Source organism: Typopeltis vanoorti, chromosome 7 (genome assembly GCF_054136105.1).
Source record: "Typopeltis vanoorti isolate ZY-2024b chromosome 7, IOZ_Tvanoo_1.0, whole genome shotgun sequence".
Classification (NCBI taxonomy): domain Eukaryota; kingdom Metazoa; phylum Arthropoda; class Arachnida; order Uropygi; family Thelyphonidae; genus Typopeltis; species Typopeltis vanoorti.
Window position 1 is genome coordinate 115858382 of NC_143555.1, and position 17656 is coordinate 115876037.

The 17656-nt window shown below is 37.1% G+C and overlaps 1 protein-coding gene across 1 annotated transcript in view; it reads left to right on the forward strand.

Annotated features, from left to right (window-relative positions):
* Nucleotides 1–17656, forward strand: part of LOC150104989 (electroneutral sodium bicarbonate exchanger 1-like) — a 510613-nt gene that overhangs the window by 154269 nt on the left and 338688 nt on the right. The window contains exon 8 of the mRNA XM_090395098.1: nt 16666–16745. Within this exon, the coding sequence (XP_090251224.1) occupies nt 16666–16745 (80 nt within the window). The remainder of the gene's footprint in view (nt 1–16665; nt 16746–17656) is intronic.

The following is a 17656-nucleotide window of genomic DNA, read 5'->3' on the forward strand; positions in this document are numbered from 1 at the left end:
GCCTGTTGAGTGTTTTTTACCACTGTGCTATTACTGCTTGTTTCTTTTATCAATTTTTTGAAGTAATTACTCCATAATTCAAGGATATCTCCTGTTTTCATGTTAACTTTTATCATCTCTAATTCCTTTTACAGCATTCTTTCTTCCATTTCTGAGCTCCTTCAACAACCTCCAGAATATTTTGCTGCCTTCTTCATTTTTATTTTCTATGTTCTTGCTAAAGTCCTCCCATGACTTGTGTTTAGCTAGTTTTACAAGGTGTTTAGCTTTCTTACATTTGTCTCCGTATTCTCTAAGAGCACAAGCTGACTTATTTGCCACAAACTTTTGATATGCTTTCTTCTTTTACTGTCTGTGTCCACTATGGAGTTCTGATTTTTCTATCCTTGCAGACAACCTCACCACATGCCTCTCTGGCTGAATCAATCAGTTTTTTCTTCAAGGTTTGCCACTGAATCTCCAATGGTTTCTGTTCTCAATTTCCTTCATTTTTTCTTCAATAATCTTTGTGTATTTTAGTCTACAGTTCACATCTGAGAGCTGCTCAACTTTTATTCACTTTAAAACTTTCTTACATGTTATTCTTTTCAATGTGAAATTCAATATTATCCTTTTCAAGACTAAATAGTGATCACTTCCAATTTCAAATCCTGTGTACACTCTGGTGTCCTGCACCAGGGAAAAAAATCACTGTCAACAATAACATAGTCAATGAGACTTTTCTTATTCCTTGCCTCTTCTTTCCATGTGAATTTGTGCACATTTTTATGTTGGAACATGGTGTTAGTAATTACCAATCCATGTCCTGAGCGAAATCCAACAGATATTTGCCATTATTATTAGCTTCGCTCTTTTCTCCAAATTTTCCCAAAATATTTTTGTATGTCTGACAGTCATTTCCTACTCAACGAACAAGAATACAATTTGGTCAACTAAATCCCAAATTGCCAGCCTATCCTTGTTCGTTGAGTATCCAGGCAGATACCCAACAGGGTGCACCACGAGAAGGTGAGGATTGGACATTAGTTCAGAAGCTCTGGTCGGTTCTCCGCATTCCTTTAAAGGCTATGTGGATGTGTCCTCTCAGTTATACAGCTTTGACCCTTAAGCACCCCTGGGTTCCAGTTCGTAGGTAAAATTGATTTTCTCATGAAACTTGTTGAGGTGGTCTAAGAAAAAAATTGAGGTTGTTGACACCGTGTTCCCTGATGAGGAATACATCGATTATATATAGATTCCATATTTTGGGTTTAAGAGTCGAGGAATTAATTACTTTTTCTTCAAAATCCTTAAGAAATATGTCAGCAAGAATCGTAGAGAGTGGACTGCCCATAGCGAAACCTGAGTTGTGTTTGTAAATCTTGTTTTCGTATTTGAAGTATCTTGAATTTACACAGTCAGAAAGTAAGGAAAAGAATTTCTTGGATAGTTTGTTCTGGAGAAGATGGAGGGCTTCTTGAGTAGGAACATTCGTGAAGAGAGAAAGTAGATCAAAACTTGCCATTAAATCTAATTTGTTGAGTTTGATGTCTTTTATTTTTTGGACACAAAATCAGCTGAATTTTTTATATAAAAAAAGGAAGTTCCAGATAGGTTTTTTTAAAAAGGATGTGAGATATTTAGATAGGTTGTAAGTAGGGGAGTTTATGCCTTCAACGATTGGTCTGAGTGGAGAGTTTAATTTATGGATCTTTGGGAGTCCATATAATCTTGGGATTAGCGGATGAATTGACTTGAGGGAAAGACGGATGTTTCTTGGCAACTGTGAGAAGGTTTTCAGTAAATTGTTGGTCCTATTGTGCAGTTATTTTGTAGAGTCACTATTTAGTTCAGAGTAAGTGTCAGTGTTTAGTAGTTCCAAATTTTGTTATGGTAATCAGATTTGTTTAAGATGATAGTAGCATTCTCTTTGTCTGCAGGGAGAGTAATGATGTCATTATTATTTCGTAAGTTTTTTATAGCTGATCTTTCAGAATGAGAAATGTTGTCAGATGGCAGTCTTGCATGATTTATGGTGAATATAGCTTCCATACGAAGAAGGTTTGCCTCTTGGTTTGGTAATAAGGATGCTGCTTTTTCTATCTTGGTTAAGAATAGTTCTTTAGGTATGGAAGTAGGAGCGATAACAAAATTCTTTTCCTTACTTTCTCACTGTGTAAATTCAGGATACTTCAAATACGAAAAGATTTACAAACAGAACTCAGGTTTGGCTATGGGCAGTCCGCTCTCTCCGATTCTTGCTGACATATTTCTTAAGGATTTTGGAGAAAAAGCAATTAATTCTTCGACTCTTAAACTCAAAATATGGTATCCTTATATAGACAATGTATTCCTCATCTGGAAACACGGTGTCAACAACCTCAATTTTTTTCTAGACCATCTCAACAAGTTTCATGAAAAAATCAATTTTACCTACGAACTGGAATCCAATGACTGTCTCCCCTTTCTGGTCTTAAAACTTATGAGATGTGTGAAAATATCAAAATCTCCATTTTTAGAACCCCCCCGCCCACACACACAGACAGATACCTTCATGCTTCCCATCACTACCCTCCGCAAATATTTTGGCATTATTTCAACCCTGGCGCATCAAGCCAGATCTTTACTAACAGATGAAACAGAAAATGAAAATGAACTCCATTTACTAAAAAGGACTTTTGTTAACGATGGTTTCTCTCTTAAAATGATTGATAAATTTTTCTCTTTCCATCGCTCAACTGCTATTGAAGATTCTTCTCCCCCAAGCGATTTTATATTGTTGCCATATATCAGCTCTCTTCTCTCCCCAAAACTGGCAAAAATTCTTAAGGTCAACATTAGAACTTGCTTCACTACGTTTCCAAAACTTTGCTTCATACTAAGTAGACCTAAAGTGAAACATCTTTCTATTCAGTATCCAGCAGTCTACAAGATTTTGTGTGAATGAGGCAAACCATATTACGGCCAGACAGCTAAATTCATCCTTTTACGTATGGTAAAAGACCAAAGAGACATCTCCTACAATAGGACAGGGCCAGCGCTCTCTCTAGCCACGTTCTCTTCTCTATCAACTCGGATGTAGGCTGCCAACACCTCGTAGACTGGCCGCAAACCTAATATCCATGTGTGTTATGATGAACTCGAAAGAAAGATTATCGAATCTAGAGAAATATCACTTGATTCATCCCATATTAACAACATCCTTAGCTACAATCTTTCTGATGCATGCATTGCCACTGTCCAGTATTGGCACACTCGTGACAGCTCATGCATGTAGTCAATATCAATTGGAACTCAAGCACGCATTCCTGTTTTAAAATGTACTATTGTGTTTTATACTAGATCTGTTGATGTAATTTTATCATGTCTCTGTTATTTTTGTAATTCTTTGCCTGTGATACCTGAAGAAGAGTTGATTTATTCAACGAAACTAGTAGTATCTTAACATTAAGCCTTTTCTTTTTCATTCTCAGTATATAGTCATTCAAACTAATTTTTATAACATTATCTACCGAGTAAATATGAAACGATAATATATATATATATATATATATATATAAACTATGTAAGTATACATATACATTCCAACCAATTGGTATGGAATAGTTTCCAATAAAAACTAAAAATTGCTTAAAGTCCTAAAGTATGCTGGAAACTAAGTAGGCTGAATATGTGCCATCCAAATTCTTGGAATTTTTATGCCACCATTATTGTTATGATTTGGGTGGTTAATCAGAATTTAACAGGCTTCTTTAAATTTTCATTTATACCAGGTTTTTGTATGATGTAACGAGCAGGTACTTTTCCAAACAATTTGGTGTAGGGTGTTGAGAACATGATCTGAGAGGCATGCTTCACCAAAAATTGTTATATTTAATGTGTCTTTTGTGTTATTTTTTACGTTTCCCCAATATAAGGTAAGTTGCAGGTGCAATAGATGCAATAAACTCCACGATGTGCCAGTGGGAGGAGAGGATCCTTAGAGGAGTTGAGCATGTTTTTTAATTTTATAGATGGTTTAAAAGTGGCATTATGATTATATTGGTGTAGGATTCTATTGATTTTTTCTGATAACCTTTTAATGTATGGGTTGGCTATGGTTTTACTGTAATCTATATTCTTTTTTGATGAAGTTTTATGTAGAACTTTATTAATAGTATTTTTGTTATAGCCATTATTTATAAATGTGTTGCTGATAATCTTTAATTCTTGTTTAAGAGCTTGTTGATTAGAGCAAATTGTTGTAGCTCTGTTTTTAAGGATGTTAATGACTCCAAATTTTTGCAAGGGGTGGTGATATGAGTTAGCATGTATATATTGGTCAGTATGTGTAGGTTTGCAGTAAATCATGAAGGATAGACTGCCTGAGGGAAGACGTGTGACCAGTGTATCCAGGAACGGATGTGAGTTCTGATTTTCAATTTCAATAGTAAGTTGTATGCATTCATGTTGTTTGTTCAGGTTGCTAAGGAATGTGTTTAAAGTTTGTCTACCATGTGGCCAGATAACGAAAACATCATCATCAACGTATCTAAGCTACACTGTAGGTTTTAGAGTTAAAGGAATCAAGAGAGCACTTTGCTCAAAAGCTTCCATATAAAAGTTAGCAATTGTGGGGGGGGGTAGAAAAAAAAGGTAGAGCCATGGGCTCACCACTATCCCTCCCCCAATTTCTAACTTTTATATGGAAGCTTTATGAAAACACCACAATTCCGACACCATTTCTTCCTCTTTATTCGCTCCAGAGTAGAACAATTTATACCCATCTCCCAGTTCCTTTGCCTTTTCCCCCTTCCACCTTGTCTCCTGCACACATAAAATGTCCAATTTCCTCTTCCTCATCATGTCTGCCACCTTTCTTCTCCTTCCAGTCATGCTTCCAACATTTGATGTTCCCACTCGCAACATTCTCTCCACCTGCTGGTCTCGCTTCTTTAACCGCATCTGCACTTGATGCAGTAGCCCTCGTCCACTTTTTGCAGCTATAGGGCAATGTCACTGTGCATCACCTAAGGGGTACGCCCTTGCCCTTGTATCACTTTTTTTTCGACTCATTAGATCATAGCTAGAGCTGGCAGTGAGGTTTTACGACTGGATGCTCTTCCTGACGTCAACCCTTGCCATTTATCTGGGCTTGGGACCAGCACCTATTGAGGCTAGCTTGCCCTTCAGTGGCTGCATAAGATGAAATGACATAGCCAAATAGGAAAGATTCACTCCTAGCTCTCGATCCCCCCCCCCCCAATCAATGCTCTTTTCTAATAGCATTGATTGGGGGGGGAGCAAGAAGACAAGAAAAGAAAGAAGGTGAGGGACCAGTCTATAGATAATATAACAGATGTATTTACATGAAGTAAGGTATGGTCCAGCATCAGGTTCCTTGGGTTTGCCATGCCCATACTCACTAAAGTGAGCCCTTAAGGATATAAACAACAATAGAAACCATAATAGAAATTTTTATCAAAGAGAAATGCAGTCATTTCTGTACTGGAAAAAAGTGATTAGAGATCTACAATGGGGAAATATAACATGTAAATTATATTATTATTATTTTTATTATTATTATTATGGGCGACTCCAAGGAGTCCTTAGACTCATCGAGGGAGACCCTAAACATCTTGTCCATCACAACTATTCGACATTCACACAGTATCTATCATACTTTGCCTTGAATTCGTTCACTGTGATAGCATCCATAACAGACTCTGGCAGCTTATTCCACTCATTCACCACTCTAAAAGTAAAAAACCCAGCTCTAACACACTTACTAACCACACTCTTGCCCAGCTTCCATGGATGTCCCCTAGTCCTCCCACCACCAGTCTTTATCTCAAAAATATCCTCTGAATTAATCCTATAGAAACCTTTCAGCAATTTGAATGTCTCAATCATATCTCCCCTTTTCCACCTATCAACCAATTTCTGCAACCCACAAATCTTCAACCTGTTCATTCTCATAAGGTTCATTCCAGAGACAAGATGATAGACCTGCTATCATCTTGGTCACTTGCATTTTGGATCCTCTCAACCTCCTCCCCCATCAAGAAGAAACCTAGACGATCAGATCTGAGCACAGTAATCAAGATGGGGTCTTATCAAGGCTCGATATAGAGGAACAATCACTTGCTTATCTCTGCTCATCAAAGTATTCTTCAGCATCCAAGTGATTTGATGAGCTGATTTAGTCACTTTTGCGATGTGCCCCCTAAACTTCAACTCCCTATCCACCAACACTCCCAAGTCCCTGACCTCATCAATCTCCTGGAGTACAGTTCCACCAATGTGATATACTGCTAATCTTTTCACCCCAAAATGCATAACCTTACATTTTGCCACATTAAATTGACATCCATTCTCCTTAGCCCATACTTCCAATCTATCCAAATCATCCTGCAAGATTTTTGACATCTTCTGCATTCACTATTGCCCTACCCAACTTAGCATCATCAGCGAACAAATGAACCATTCCTCTCAGATCCTTCCCTATATCGTTGATGAACAAATTAAACAGCAGTGGTCCAAGAACAGAACCCTGTGACACACCACTAGTCAAAGACTGTCTTTTTGACTCTACTCCTGAGTAAACTACTCTCTGGTATCTCTCCATCAACCAACCTCCTATCCATCTCACCAACCCTATATCCATTCCCATATGTTGCAGTTTACGGATTAGACTTCCATGTGGTATCCTTTCAAAGACCTTAGTGAGGTCTAGCAGTATCACTGTAAACCCATTACCCTTATCCAGTTCAGCCGTCACTGTGTTATAAAACCTGAGCAAGTTACTGAGGCATGATCTACCCTTCACAAAACCATGCTGTCCCCCATACAGTATCTCATTTTCATCAATCCATTCCTGTATTTTACCCTTGACTACTTTCTCCAAGACCTTGACAATGACTCCTGATATGCTGATCGGTCGGTAATTTGCAACAGTAGCCTTGGATCCTCCTTTATGCAGTGGAACTATTTTCCCATCCTTCCACCCCCTCGGGACTAATCCAGACCCGAGACTCAAATTAAACAAAATGGTCAAGGGTACTGACAATTCTTTAGCCGCTTCACGTATGACATGAGCTGGTATACCATCCAATCCCACAGATGTATTGACATTGAGGTTTTGCAATAGACCACTCACCTCCACTTCATTCACCACAATTCCTGTATAATCTGTTGGTTCATTCATTTCTGCAATGTCACCACCTGGATGATATATTCTTGCAAAGTGCTCACTCAGTAATTCCACTATATTGACTGATTCAGTGACCTCCCTATTATCAGTATTCCTTAAAATCATTCTGACATGTACAGTTTTTCTTTTACTAGCAGCATATTGAAAAACTGTTTGGGATTCTCTTTAGCTTGCATGGCTAATTTCCTTTCATAATCCGTCTTTGTCCTTCTCACCACACTCGTTACCCTTCTGGCCTGTGCTTTATACCGTTCATGTGCCTGCAGGTCACCTTTCTCCTTAAATTCCTTCCACAGTTGTTTCTTTTTTTTTTGCAACTCAAGTTTAATGGTGTTATTCATCCATTTAACTCCTACCTGATTTACTATTCGGACTCTAGGTATACAGGCTGCCATAACCTCCTGCAAATGCTCCTTGACCACTTCCCATGCCCTACCAACATCCAGCCCTTGCAGTTTTACATGCCATGGCACTGAACCAAGCAATCTCCTAAGCTTGTCATACTTGCCAGTATGGTAATTCCACATGTACCCTGTCTTAACTGAAAATTTCACATATTTAGCCACCTCCCAGGTCAAGACCCTGTGATCACTCTCACTAATAGGTGGCAACATGGTCATATTCATTACAGTCAAATTCTCAGATGCTATTACTAGGTCAAGCACCCTCGAACCCCCTTTCCATTACATGCTGTTTCAGATAGTTATCCCTTAATAACTTCATAAAATCCAATTCCTTCCTCACATGTGTCCTCTCCTCCTTCCAATCAATGTTACTATAGTTGAAATCCCCCATAATAATTACCCTCCTTCCACTCATTTCATCAATTTGCCTATGCATACTATCTCCACCAGCTATTCCATCACCTGGTCTATAGCAGCACCCACCTGTACATTTTGTTCTGTTAGTCTCAATCTCACACCAAATAGCCTCAAATGAGCTCCTTTCACTATCCTGCAATACAACTTCTATTCTCCTTGGTTGCAGTTCATCAGCTAGCATCAATAACACTCCTTCCCCCCATTTTATTCTCTCTGTCGCTCCTGAACACACTATACCCTACACATTCTATCCCATTAACTATATCATCTTCTGTCAGCCATGTTTCACTAATGCCAATAACCTGTGCCCAGGAAGAGCCAACCAAGGCCAAAAAGTCTTCCTTCTTGTTCCTAATACTCCTGGCATTAGTGTACATGAAATGCAGAGGTCCGTTTGTCCCACCCTTATCTTTATGTGGTATACTAACTATCCCATTCTGATTTCTTGTCCTTCGTACTGGCTCGGGCACATTATAAACATTCATACACTCAACTCACTGCCTCACTGATGTCTGCATATCCACTTCCTCCCCTCCTTAATAGTTCTAGTTTCCCTGATTTTGTACATCCACACTCACTTTATTCAGCAACACTTTTTCCAGTCTTCACACACCAAATCCATTCAAATGTAAGCCATCCATCTTGTACAAATCCTTTCGCCCGTCAAACTCACTCCACACATCCACAAACTCCACACCACATCATCTGCATAACCTGCACATTAAGTCATTTGCGATTATGGCCCTCCTTCTAAACTCTTCTCTGTCATATCACTGCAACAGACTCACTATCCTAACTCTGTCACTCTTTTCTTTCGCAGCCTCTAATAATTCCTTCACGTCCTCTCTCATATCAAATTTATTTCCTTTCAAACCATTCATTCCCACTACGACTATCATTTCTTTCACCCTCAGCTTCTGCGCACTAATACTCTCACTTACATCCTTAATTTTCGCACCCAGTAAGTATGATTTAGTCAAATTCTCATCTATCGCACCTCTTACTAACGAGTCCCCGTACAACACTCTTTCCTTCATTTCTGAAACACTCCCAATCATATGCTTATTATTCCTTTCATACAATTGCTTATTTCCGTTTGCCGAGGCACTCGGGAAAGAGTTTTGCAGTCTCTTTAACTGCCACTTTGCCCTATGTATTACCCCGCATAACCGTGCAATCTCACTCATTACAGCTAATTTCTCATTTTTTTCATCATTCAGACCATTTTCTCTCTCTCTGTATAATTACTTCCACTCTCTCTTTCATCACCGCTCTCATTGCTATCTTGTACAACTTCACAATTTACTGAAAAACCACTATTTTCTCTCTCATTCTGGCTTTCTTCTACAACAACTATATCACAACCTGGCCCACACTTCAATTCCTCACTTTCCTTACACTTTCGGCACAGTCTCCCACCACTATAATTATCTATCCAAACTCCTGCCTCTTTCGGGAATGCATACATACCACGCATGTTACACTGGACAAATTCCCTTACATTAAAGTTTTTGAATAAAGACGGCGAAGTCTTGGTCGCCATTATTTTTCGTCGCATTGGCACCATGTGCTATCAATCGTATCTTTAAACTACTAGTTTAATTAAAGCGGAAATCACATCAAAAATCACACAGACACACCAAGCTACCAAAAACAAACAATACCACATCAAAATTAAATCAATATTGTCAATTTATTCTCAACATAATACTTATCTTTTCAGGAGCTCTCTGCAAACACTACACATCATGTAGCCCTCTAGCGGATCATTTGTCAAACACAAGTTTAATGGTGTTATTCATCCATTTAACCCCTACTTGATTTACTATTCGGATTCTAGGTATACAGTCCTTTAGGTATAGGTATATATAACCTGAAATGCTCAAACATGGATGTATAAAAGTTACATAGTGGCTCCATTTCATTTTAGAAAGTAGATCAGAAAGTTGAATCTCAGATGATGTAATAAAGACTTTACTTCAGTCATCTGAAATTCATTTCTGAAGGGTTGCATTTCACATAACACTTGATATACATAACACAGAGTTTGTTTATCCTTAGTTTTAAATAAATAAAATTATATAATTTTTCGAAGATTTTAACACCTTGTATTAAAGAAATACCAAAGAAATCATCTAGAAATACCCTGTATTTTTATCCTCATCCTTCCTTGTGGATCCACCATGTGGATAACATTTTTGCTATCTGCCCACTTGATCCTATCTTGAAAATGAATTAATCATGTTCTTGGAAATGGATTGATCATGTTCCTACAAATAAATTTAAAAAAAAAATAGAAAGGAAAATGAAACTTTTTTCTTGCTCAGTGTATTAGCCATAGTTGATGAATTCCTCTTCAGATTTCCCTTCTGTTGCTGAACTATCAGTGCTCTATACTTTGTCCATGATTTTAGCCATAGTTGATGAATTCCTCTCTTCAGATTTCACTCCTGTTGCTGGACTATCAGTGTTCTATACTTTGTCCATGATTCTTTCCTCATGTATCTTCTGTTACTGATCTCAAATATTATCCAGTTTTGATGACGACGGTATATTCCATTCCTCTTATTCTTTGACAGACCTTATAGTTTCCAAACATTCTAAACTTCAACATTCCCTAACTTGTGTACTTCCATAAAAATATTACCTTTGATTCTGATCTTGCTGTTCTTCAGCAGATGTAAGGATAACCTTAACTTGATTTCTTGTTGATTAATTTTGATGGTATATACTAGAACCCAGTGAAAAAGGAAAAGTTGGTCCTTGTTGGGGATCTAAATAGCAGAGTAGGAAATGATTGTCAGACATACAAAAATATTTTGGGAAAATTTGGAGAAAAGAGCAAAGCTAATAATAATGGCAAATACCTGTTGGATTTCTGCTCAGGACATGGACTGGTTATTACTAACACCATGTCCCAACATAAAAATGTACACAAATTCACATGGAGAGAAGAGGCAAGGAATAAGAAAAGTCTCATTGACTATGTTATTGTTGATAGTGATGTTTTCTCCCTGGTGCAGGACACCAGAGTGTATAGAGGATTTGAAATTGGAAGTGATTACTATTTATTTAGTCTTGAGCAGGATAAAACTGAATTTCATATTGAAAAGAATAACATGTAAGAAAGTTTTAAAGCGAATAAAAGTTGAGCAACTCTCAGATGTGAACTGTAGACTAAAATACACAAAGATTATTGAAGAAAAAATGAAAGAGTTTGAGAACAGGAATCAAACCTTGGAGATTCAGTGGCAAACTCTGAAGAACACATTGATTGATTCTGCCAGAGAGGCATGTGGTGAGGTTGTGTGGAAGGATAAACAAATCAGAACTCGCTGGTGGATACAGGAATTTAAAGAGGCAGTGACGGAAAAGAAGAAAGCATACCAAACATTCCTAGCAAATAAGTCAGCTGGTGATCTTAGAGAATACAGAGATAAATGTAAGAAAGCTAAATAGTGTGTAAAACTAGCTAAACGAAAGTCGTGGCAGGACTTTGGCAAGAACATAGAAAATAAATATCAAGAAGGTGATAAGATATTCTGGAGTTGTTGAAGAAGCTTAAAAATGGAGGAAAGAGTGCTGTAAAAGGAATTAGAGATGATAAAGGTGACATGAAAACGGGAGAAAAAGATATCCTTGAAGTATGGAGTAACTACTTCAAAATATTGTAAATGAAACAAACAGTAATAGCACAGTGGTAAAAAACACTCAACAGGCACACAGTCAGGAATACATATCCATACTTGAAGTAGAAAAAGCCATCAAAGGCTTTTTGATGGCTTTTTGAAATGTGGAAAGGCAGCAGGAGTAGATGATATTCGACCAGAAATGCTGAAGTATGGTGGTATAAAAGTTTTACAGTGGCTGCATAAATCAAAAGGCCTGGACAGATGGGCGAATTTCCGATGATTAGAGTAGAGCTCTCATAGTACCCATATATAAAAAGGGAAACAAAACTGAATGTGAGAATTACAGAGGTATTTCCCTACTGAGAGTTAAAAGTATACTTGAGAAGCTGTTGAGAAGAATTGTGGAAGAAAAGCTTGGTGAAGAACAAGCTGGATTCAGGCCAAATAGAGACTGTCAGGATCAGATCTTCACTTTACGACAAATAGTTGAGAAAGCATGGAAAGATAACAAAGATCTGTATTTAATTTTGTCGATTTGAACAAGGCATATGACAAGGTGCCAAGCGAGAAGCTATTTAATACACTACAGTTATATAGTGTCAATGGGGCATTATATCAAGCAACACTTAGTCTTTATTTGAGTTGTAAGTCAGCAGTTAGAATTGACGGAAATACAGGAAGATGGTTTAATGTTAAATCTGATGTGAGACAAGGATGTACATTAACCCCTCTGTTATTCATTATCTATATGGATCACATTATGAAGGAAAGTGGTATTAAAAATGATATCATAATTGGAGATGTTAATGTCAGCTCTTTGCTTTATGTGGACGATGTAATACTTCTAAATAAATCCTCTATAAGATTGCAAGATTCCTTGACTAAATTGAATAACTGTTGTAATAGATATGGTATGAAGGTCAGCAATAAAAAGACAAAGACAATGAAAATAGGTAGAATCGTTGAAAATGTCAGCTATGTTGTGAATGGAGAACCTGTGGAACAAGTAAAACATTTCAGCTACTTAGGCACGATTTTTAATGAAGATGATAAATTAAATATAGAAATAGATAACAGACTCATCAAACCTGGTATGGTAGGAAGTCAGTTGAATAAATTCATATGAAATAAGAGAGAAATTAGTCGGAACACTAATTTAGTTCTATACGAGACAGTGTTCAAACCAGTTTTAACTTATGGATCTGAGAGCTGGATCAGAAGTAAAACACTTGACTAAAGACTAGAGACCGCAGATATGAGAGTCCTGAGAAAGATTATAGGCATGAACAGATGGCATCAATGGCAATATCATATTAAAAACGAGGATATTAGGAAAGAACTTGACATTGTCAGCATCCAGGAATGCGTTAGCAGAGGTAATCTCAGATGATATGGTCACTTAAACAGAATATGCGAGGAAAGATTAGCAAAACAAGTGTTCTCTCCCAGGTTGGCAGGAAAACGACACAGAGGAAGACCAAGATATAGGTGGATTGATACGATACAAAGTGCCTTAGACGATAGAAAAAGAAGGTCTGATAATGTTGGAGTCTTGACAAGTAACAGACTGATTTGGAGGAAAATTGTAGTTAGGAAGTTAGTAATGATGTACATTTTTCATGTAGTACTATCATATCCTGTATACCCTTTGAGGATACCTGTCAGGAATTTGATGATGATGATATTAGAGCCCAGACTGATAAGTAAATAATTAATTCATTGACTTATTGCTTATATTTCGCTGGTATTGTAATCAGCAACTTCAGAACACAAAACACAGTTTGTCACAGTGTGCAAGACAACAGCAATCTGCTGTAACAATAGGACTAGTTAGAACAATGGTAGCTACAACACAAAGACTAAAGACTTAATTAGGCGCCCTCTATGTTAAAAAAAAATGCAACAATAACAGGTATGAGTTATGTCTTAAGATGACTGCCTCCCAAATCTTAGGCAAATTTATACAGCCATAGTTGTTGAACAAGTATGGCTGTATTAATTTGGCATGGAGCATGCTGTAGAATGAGTCCATCTTTGTGAAGCTTAAAATGGATGACATTTACGTTATGTGGTTTTTCATACCTAATAAACTGGTGATGTTAAAAAACTTATGCTGGTGCTTCACAAAGACAGGCTTTTTTGACAGCATGTTCCATGACTATGGACCACCTTGCATTAAAAAATGATTTTGTCTATTATGTTTCACTACTGCATCATTTCCGCCCTGGTTAGCAGAGTGCTTAATATATCTGCTCTCCAGCCCAAGAGGGTGCAGGTTCAAATACTACCAAGATCATAGATGTTTGTGATTATCCTACTAACCAGTTACCATATGTACTGCTGTGACCTGTGTCCTGGCACTGTATGACCTTTGATGTCTTTGTGCCATAAAAAAAATCCAAAATCATTGTATCATCAATGTAGAACGTATGCAATAAATCAGATGTTTTTTCTTCTTAATCTGCCACTGCAATGAAGTATTCACTATACAACTGAACTGCTTTCATTTTATTTTAAGTACTTGTCTTGTCTTCAGCTTTTCACGAACCATTGATGTTCTTTAGCTGTCGACTTCACAACCGCAACTTTCTTGAGAATAAGTTGGCCCTGTGCCTCCTGGTATGTACTATGTCGGTAGATGCATGTATTCACGGAGCCGGTTTGCCTGTTTTGGGGTATGAAAAACCCGAGTTTCCGGATGGAAAAAAACCCTACCTCTGTATGAGACTTACCTTTAGTCGAAAGAAACCAGATAAAGGTTCCTCACGTCTTGCACGGGAATCAAACCCAGGTCTTTCTGACCAAAGGGCTTTGTCTATACTGACTGAGCTATGGAGGCTCTTATTGTCAGTACTATAGCATAAAAATAAATAATAAAAAAATAAAAAAATCCACTAGAATTGTTAGTTAAAGTGCAGAATAGAGTAGTTCAACATTACATTGAATATTAAAATCTTATTATTGGCTTCATTTTCATTAAGGCTGCATGATGTCCACAGACGTTTTTGAGATGCCTGCTTTAGTACTTACAAGTTCACTCTAGTGAAAGTTTGTTGTATCAAGAGTAGATTGATACAGCATTGCAAATTAAAATAAATGGGCATTATGCTTGTTTTATAGAACTACACATTCTAGTTCATAGTTGATAGCATAATTTCTGACTGCACAGAGGTTGAAAACTCTAGATACCACAACACATCAGTCTTGCTTGCAAACATTTAGTGTTGGATCATTCACAACCCACTCCAGCAGCTCATTGCACTCTTTCAGTACTCACCATGAAAACTTTTATTGATATGAAAAAATAATGATTCTTACCAAAGTCTTTCCATGACTTTGGTAAGAACATAGAAAGTAAATATCAGGAAGGTGGTAAAATGTTCTAGAAGCTATTGAAAAAGCATAGAAATAGTAATAGGAGAAAGAGTGCTTGCTGAAGTTCTTGCAATAACGGCCTCCCAAATTTTTGATAACATGATGCAGCCGAATTTATTTAGGTTTTGGAGAATTTTGTAGTGCTGAGGTGGATTTCAAGAACAGTCTCTCTCAGATTTCTATTTGTTTCTGTATAAGAGGGAGGATTTTTCCAGCTTAGATCTTGGTCATTCTCTGTGTGTCTCTTTCCTGATATCCTGGATTAATATCTGCCTAGAAGAAGAAGAAGAAGAAGATGGAAAATATATCCATCCATTTGCACTACAGCTGTTCCAGAGTGGCAGTCCATGCCATAGAAAATGACCAAGATCTAAGCAGAAATTCCTTAGAAGAAAGAAATATACAGTCTGACAATATTACAGTCTCAACAGAGTAATAGATTATAATAAATTTAGTTTAATCCTTTATCCAAGTGTGAGCAAACAAAGTTTGTGCCCCTGAATGGATGGATGGATGGATAGATGGATGGATATATTTTCCATCTTCTTCTTCTTCTTCTAGGCAGATATTAATCCATGATATCAGGAAAGAGACACAGAAAATGACCAAGATCTAAGCAGAAATTCCTTAGAAGAAAGAAATATACAGTCTGATAATATTACAGTCTCGACAGAGTAATAGATTATAATAAATTTAGTTTAATCCTTTATCCAAGTGTGAGCAAACAAAGTTTGTGCCCCTGAAAGTATCTTCAGGACTGGGAGTAAGGTGGTACAACACCGGGCAACTTGTTGCAAAGGTGGAGCAAGCTAATATCACTCCTATCTCAGTATCTCCCATAGTGTAAAACACATCTCCTTGCGGATATGTATAATGTTATGCATTAAGGGAAGGGCCACTACCCAGACCTTGTTTCGACCTTTATTGAGGTCTCTTCAGTGGGAGCCAGGCTCAAGTGGAGATACCAAGCAGAAGCATAAGCAAGGTCATCTCTACCTATAGGAGTTGCCAAACGGTGTGCCACCTTTTTTTATTAAATTACTATAGGTAGAGATGACCTTGCTAATGCTTCTGCCTGGTATCTCCACTTGGGCCTGGCTCCCACTGAAGAGACATCAATAAAGGTGGAAACTAGTCTGGGTAGTGGCCCTTCCCTTAATGCATAACATTATACATATCTGCAAGGAGATGTGTTTTGCATTATGGGAGATAATAGATTAATTTGTAGAAAAATTGTTGATAGGAAGTTTGTAATGATGTAAATTCTTCATGTAGCACTATCATAGTACCTACATGGAATATCTATGTCAATCCTGATATGTACCCTAAGGAGTACATATCAGGAATTTGATGACAATCATGAAAAATATTGAAACTTTGGTTGTGCTAATTACACTGTGTCTTGTTTATGTGAAATATGATCATATGAAAACAGTCTAATTCATTTTATTGCATATGGTATATAGTAATATATATTGAATATATTACTGTATTTTAATTTTCATGTATTTTGAACTTGATGATATATGATAGTTTCATGCTGAATTTAGATGCATATAGTAATCTTGTCTAGTTCTTTTTTTTATGATTTCTCTAATCCTTATTTTTTTTAATTTTTTGGGGATTATGTATGTTTTCTTTTCTGTTTTTTTTTTTTTTTTTTCAGGATCAACTGTAAATACTAGCAATGAAAATATTCCAGAAAACTCGAGCTCCAACTCCTTGCATTCTGCAGAAAACATACGTGTAAGTTACTGGTAATGCAATAAAGATTGTTGCTATGATTGTTATCATTAGTATTTTTACATTGGTCGGTCAGTTATCTGATATTGAAGTATTCAAAAACTAATTACCTCATACTTGAATTGGTTAACATGTTAGCTCAGCCCAGAATTGTCTATTTTCAATTGCTTGTAATTGCATTCAGTTAACCATCTTCCCCTTTAACTGGTGATTAGATCAGTTTCCTAGCTGTATTTTTTAAGGAGATTACTGTAGACTTTAAGGAGTTAATATAGACTACAATATTACTAGAATAAATTTAATTGATACTTCCAATATTTTGGCAGAGTCAAATTGCTATCATCAGGGAATAGAAAACATAAGATAAGTGCACGCATGCGCTACACTAAGTAATGAAGATGAAGCATGTCAACTGAGAGTAGGCCTAAAGTCCTAAATAGTGCTCTCTAGTAGGCTAAATTGGGTGTCCTTGCAGTTGAGCTGAAGTGTGGATAATGAGAGCTTCCCAAATTTGGGGCAGTTTCATGCAACCAAATTTGTTAAGGTTAGGATAGCTTTGTAAGGCAGAAGCAGATTCAAGGAAAAGTCTTTCATAGTTATATTTGCTGCGACAGAGTAGAGTGACTTTTTTTCCAGCGTATTCTATGCCAGGTGTCTAAAGCATGGTCAGCAAGTCCTGGGTAGCTGTAGTGATTGAAATAGATATAGTCCTTATGTTCAGCAATTCTGATGTTTACTGTCCTGCCTGTTTGGCCATAGTAGGATAATTTACAACTACAAGGGAACTGGTAAACACCTGCTAAGTTTAAAGACTGTGGCTGGTCTTTGGTGGAGCAGATAACAGATGCTGATTTTTTATATGGTCTGTAGATGGTTGAAAAGTTGTATTTTTTATGATTTTTGTTAGTTTTATT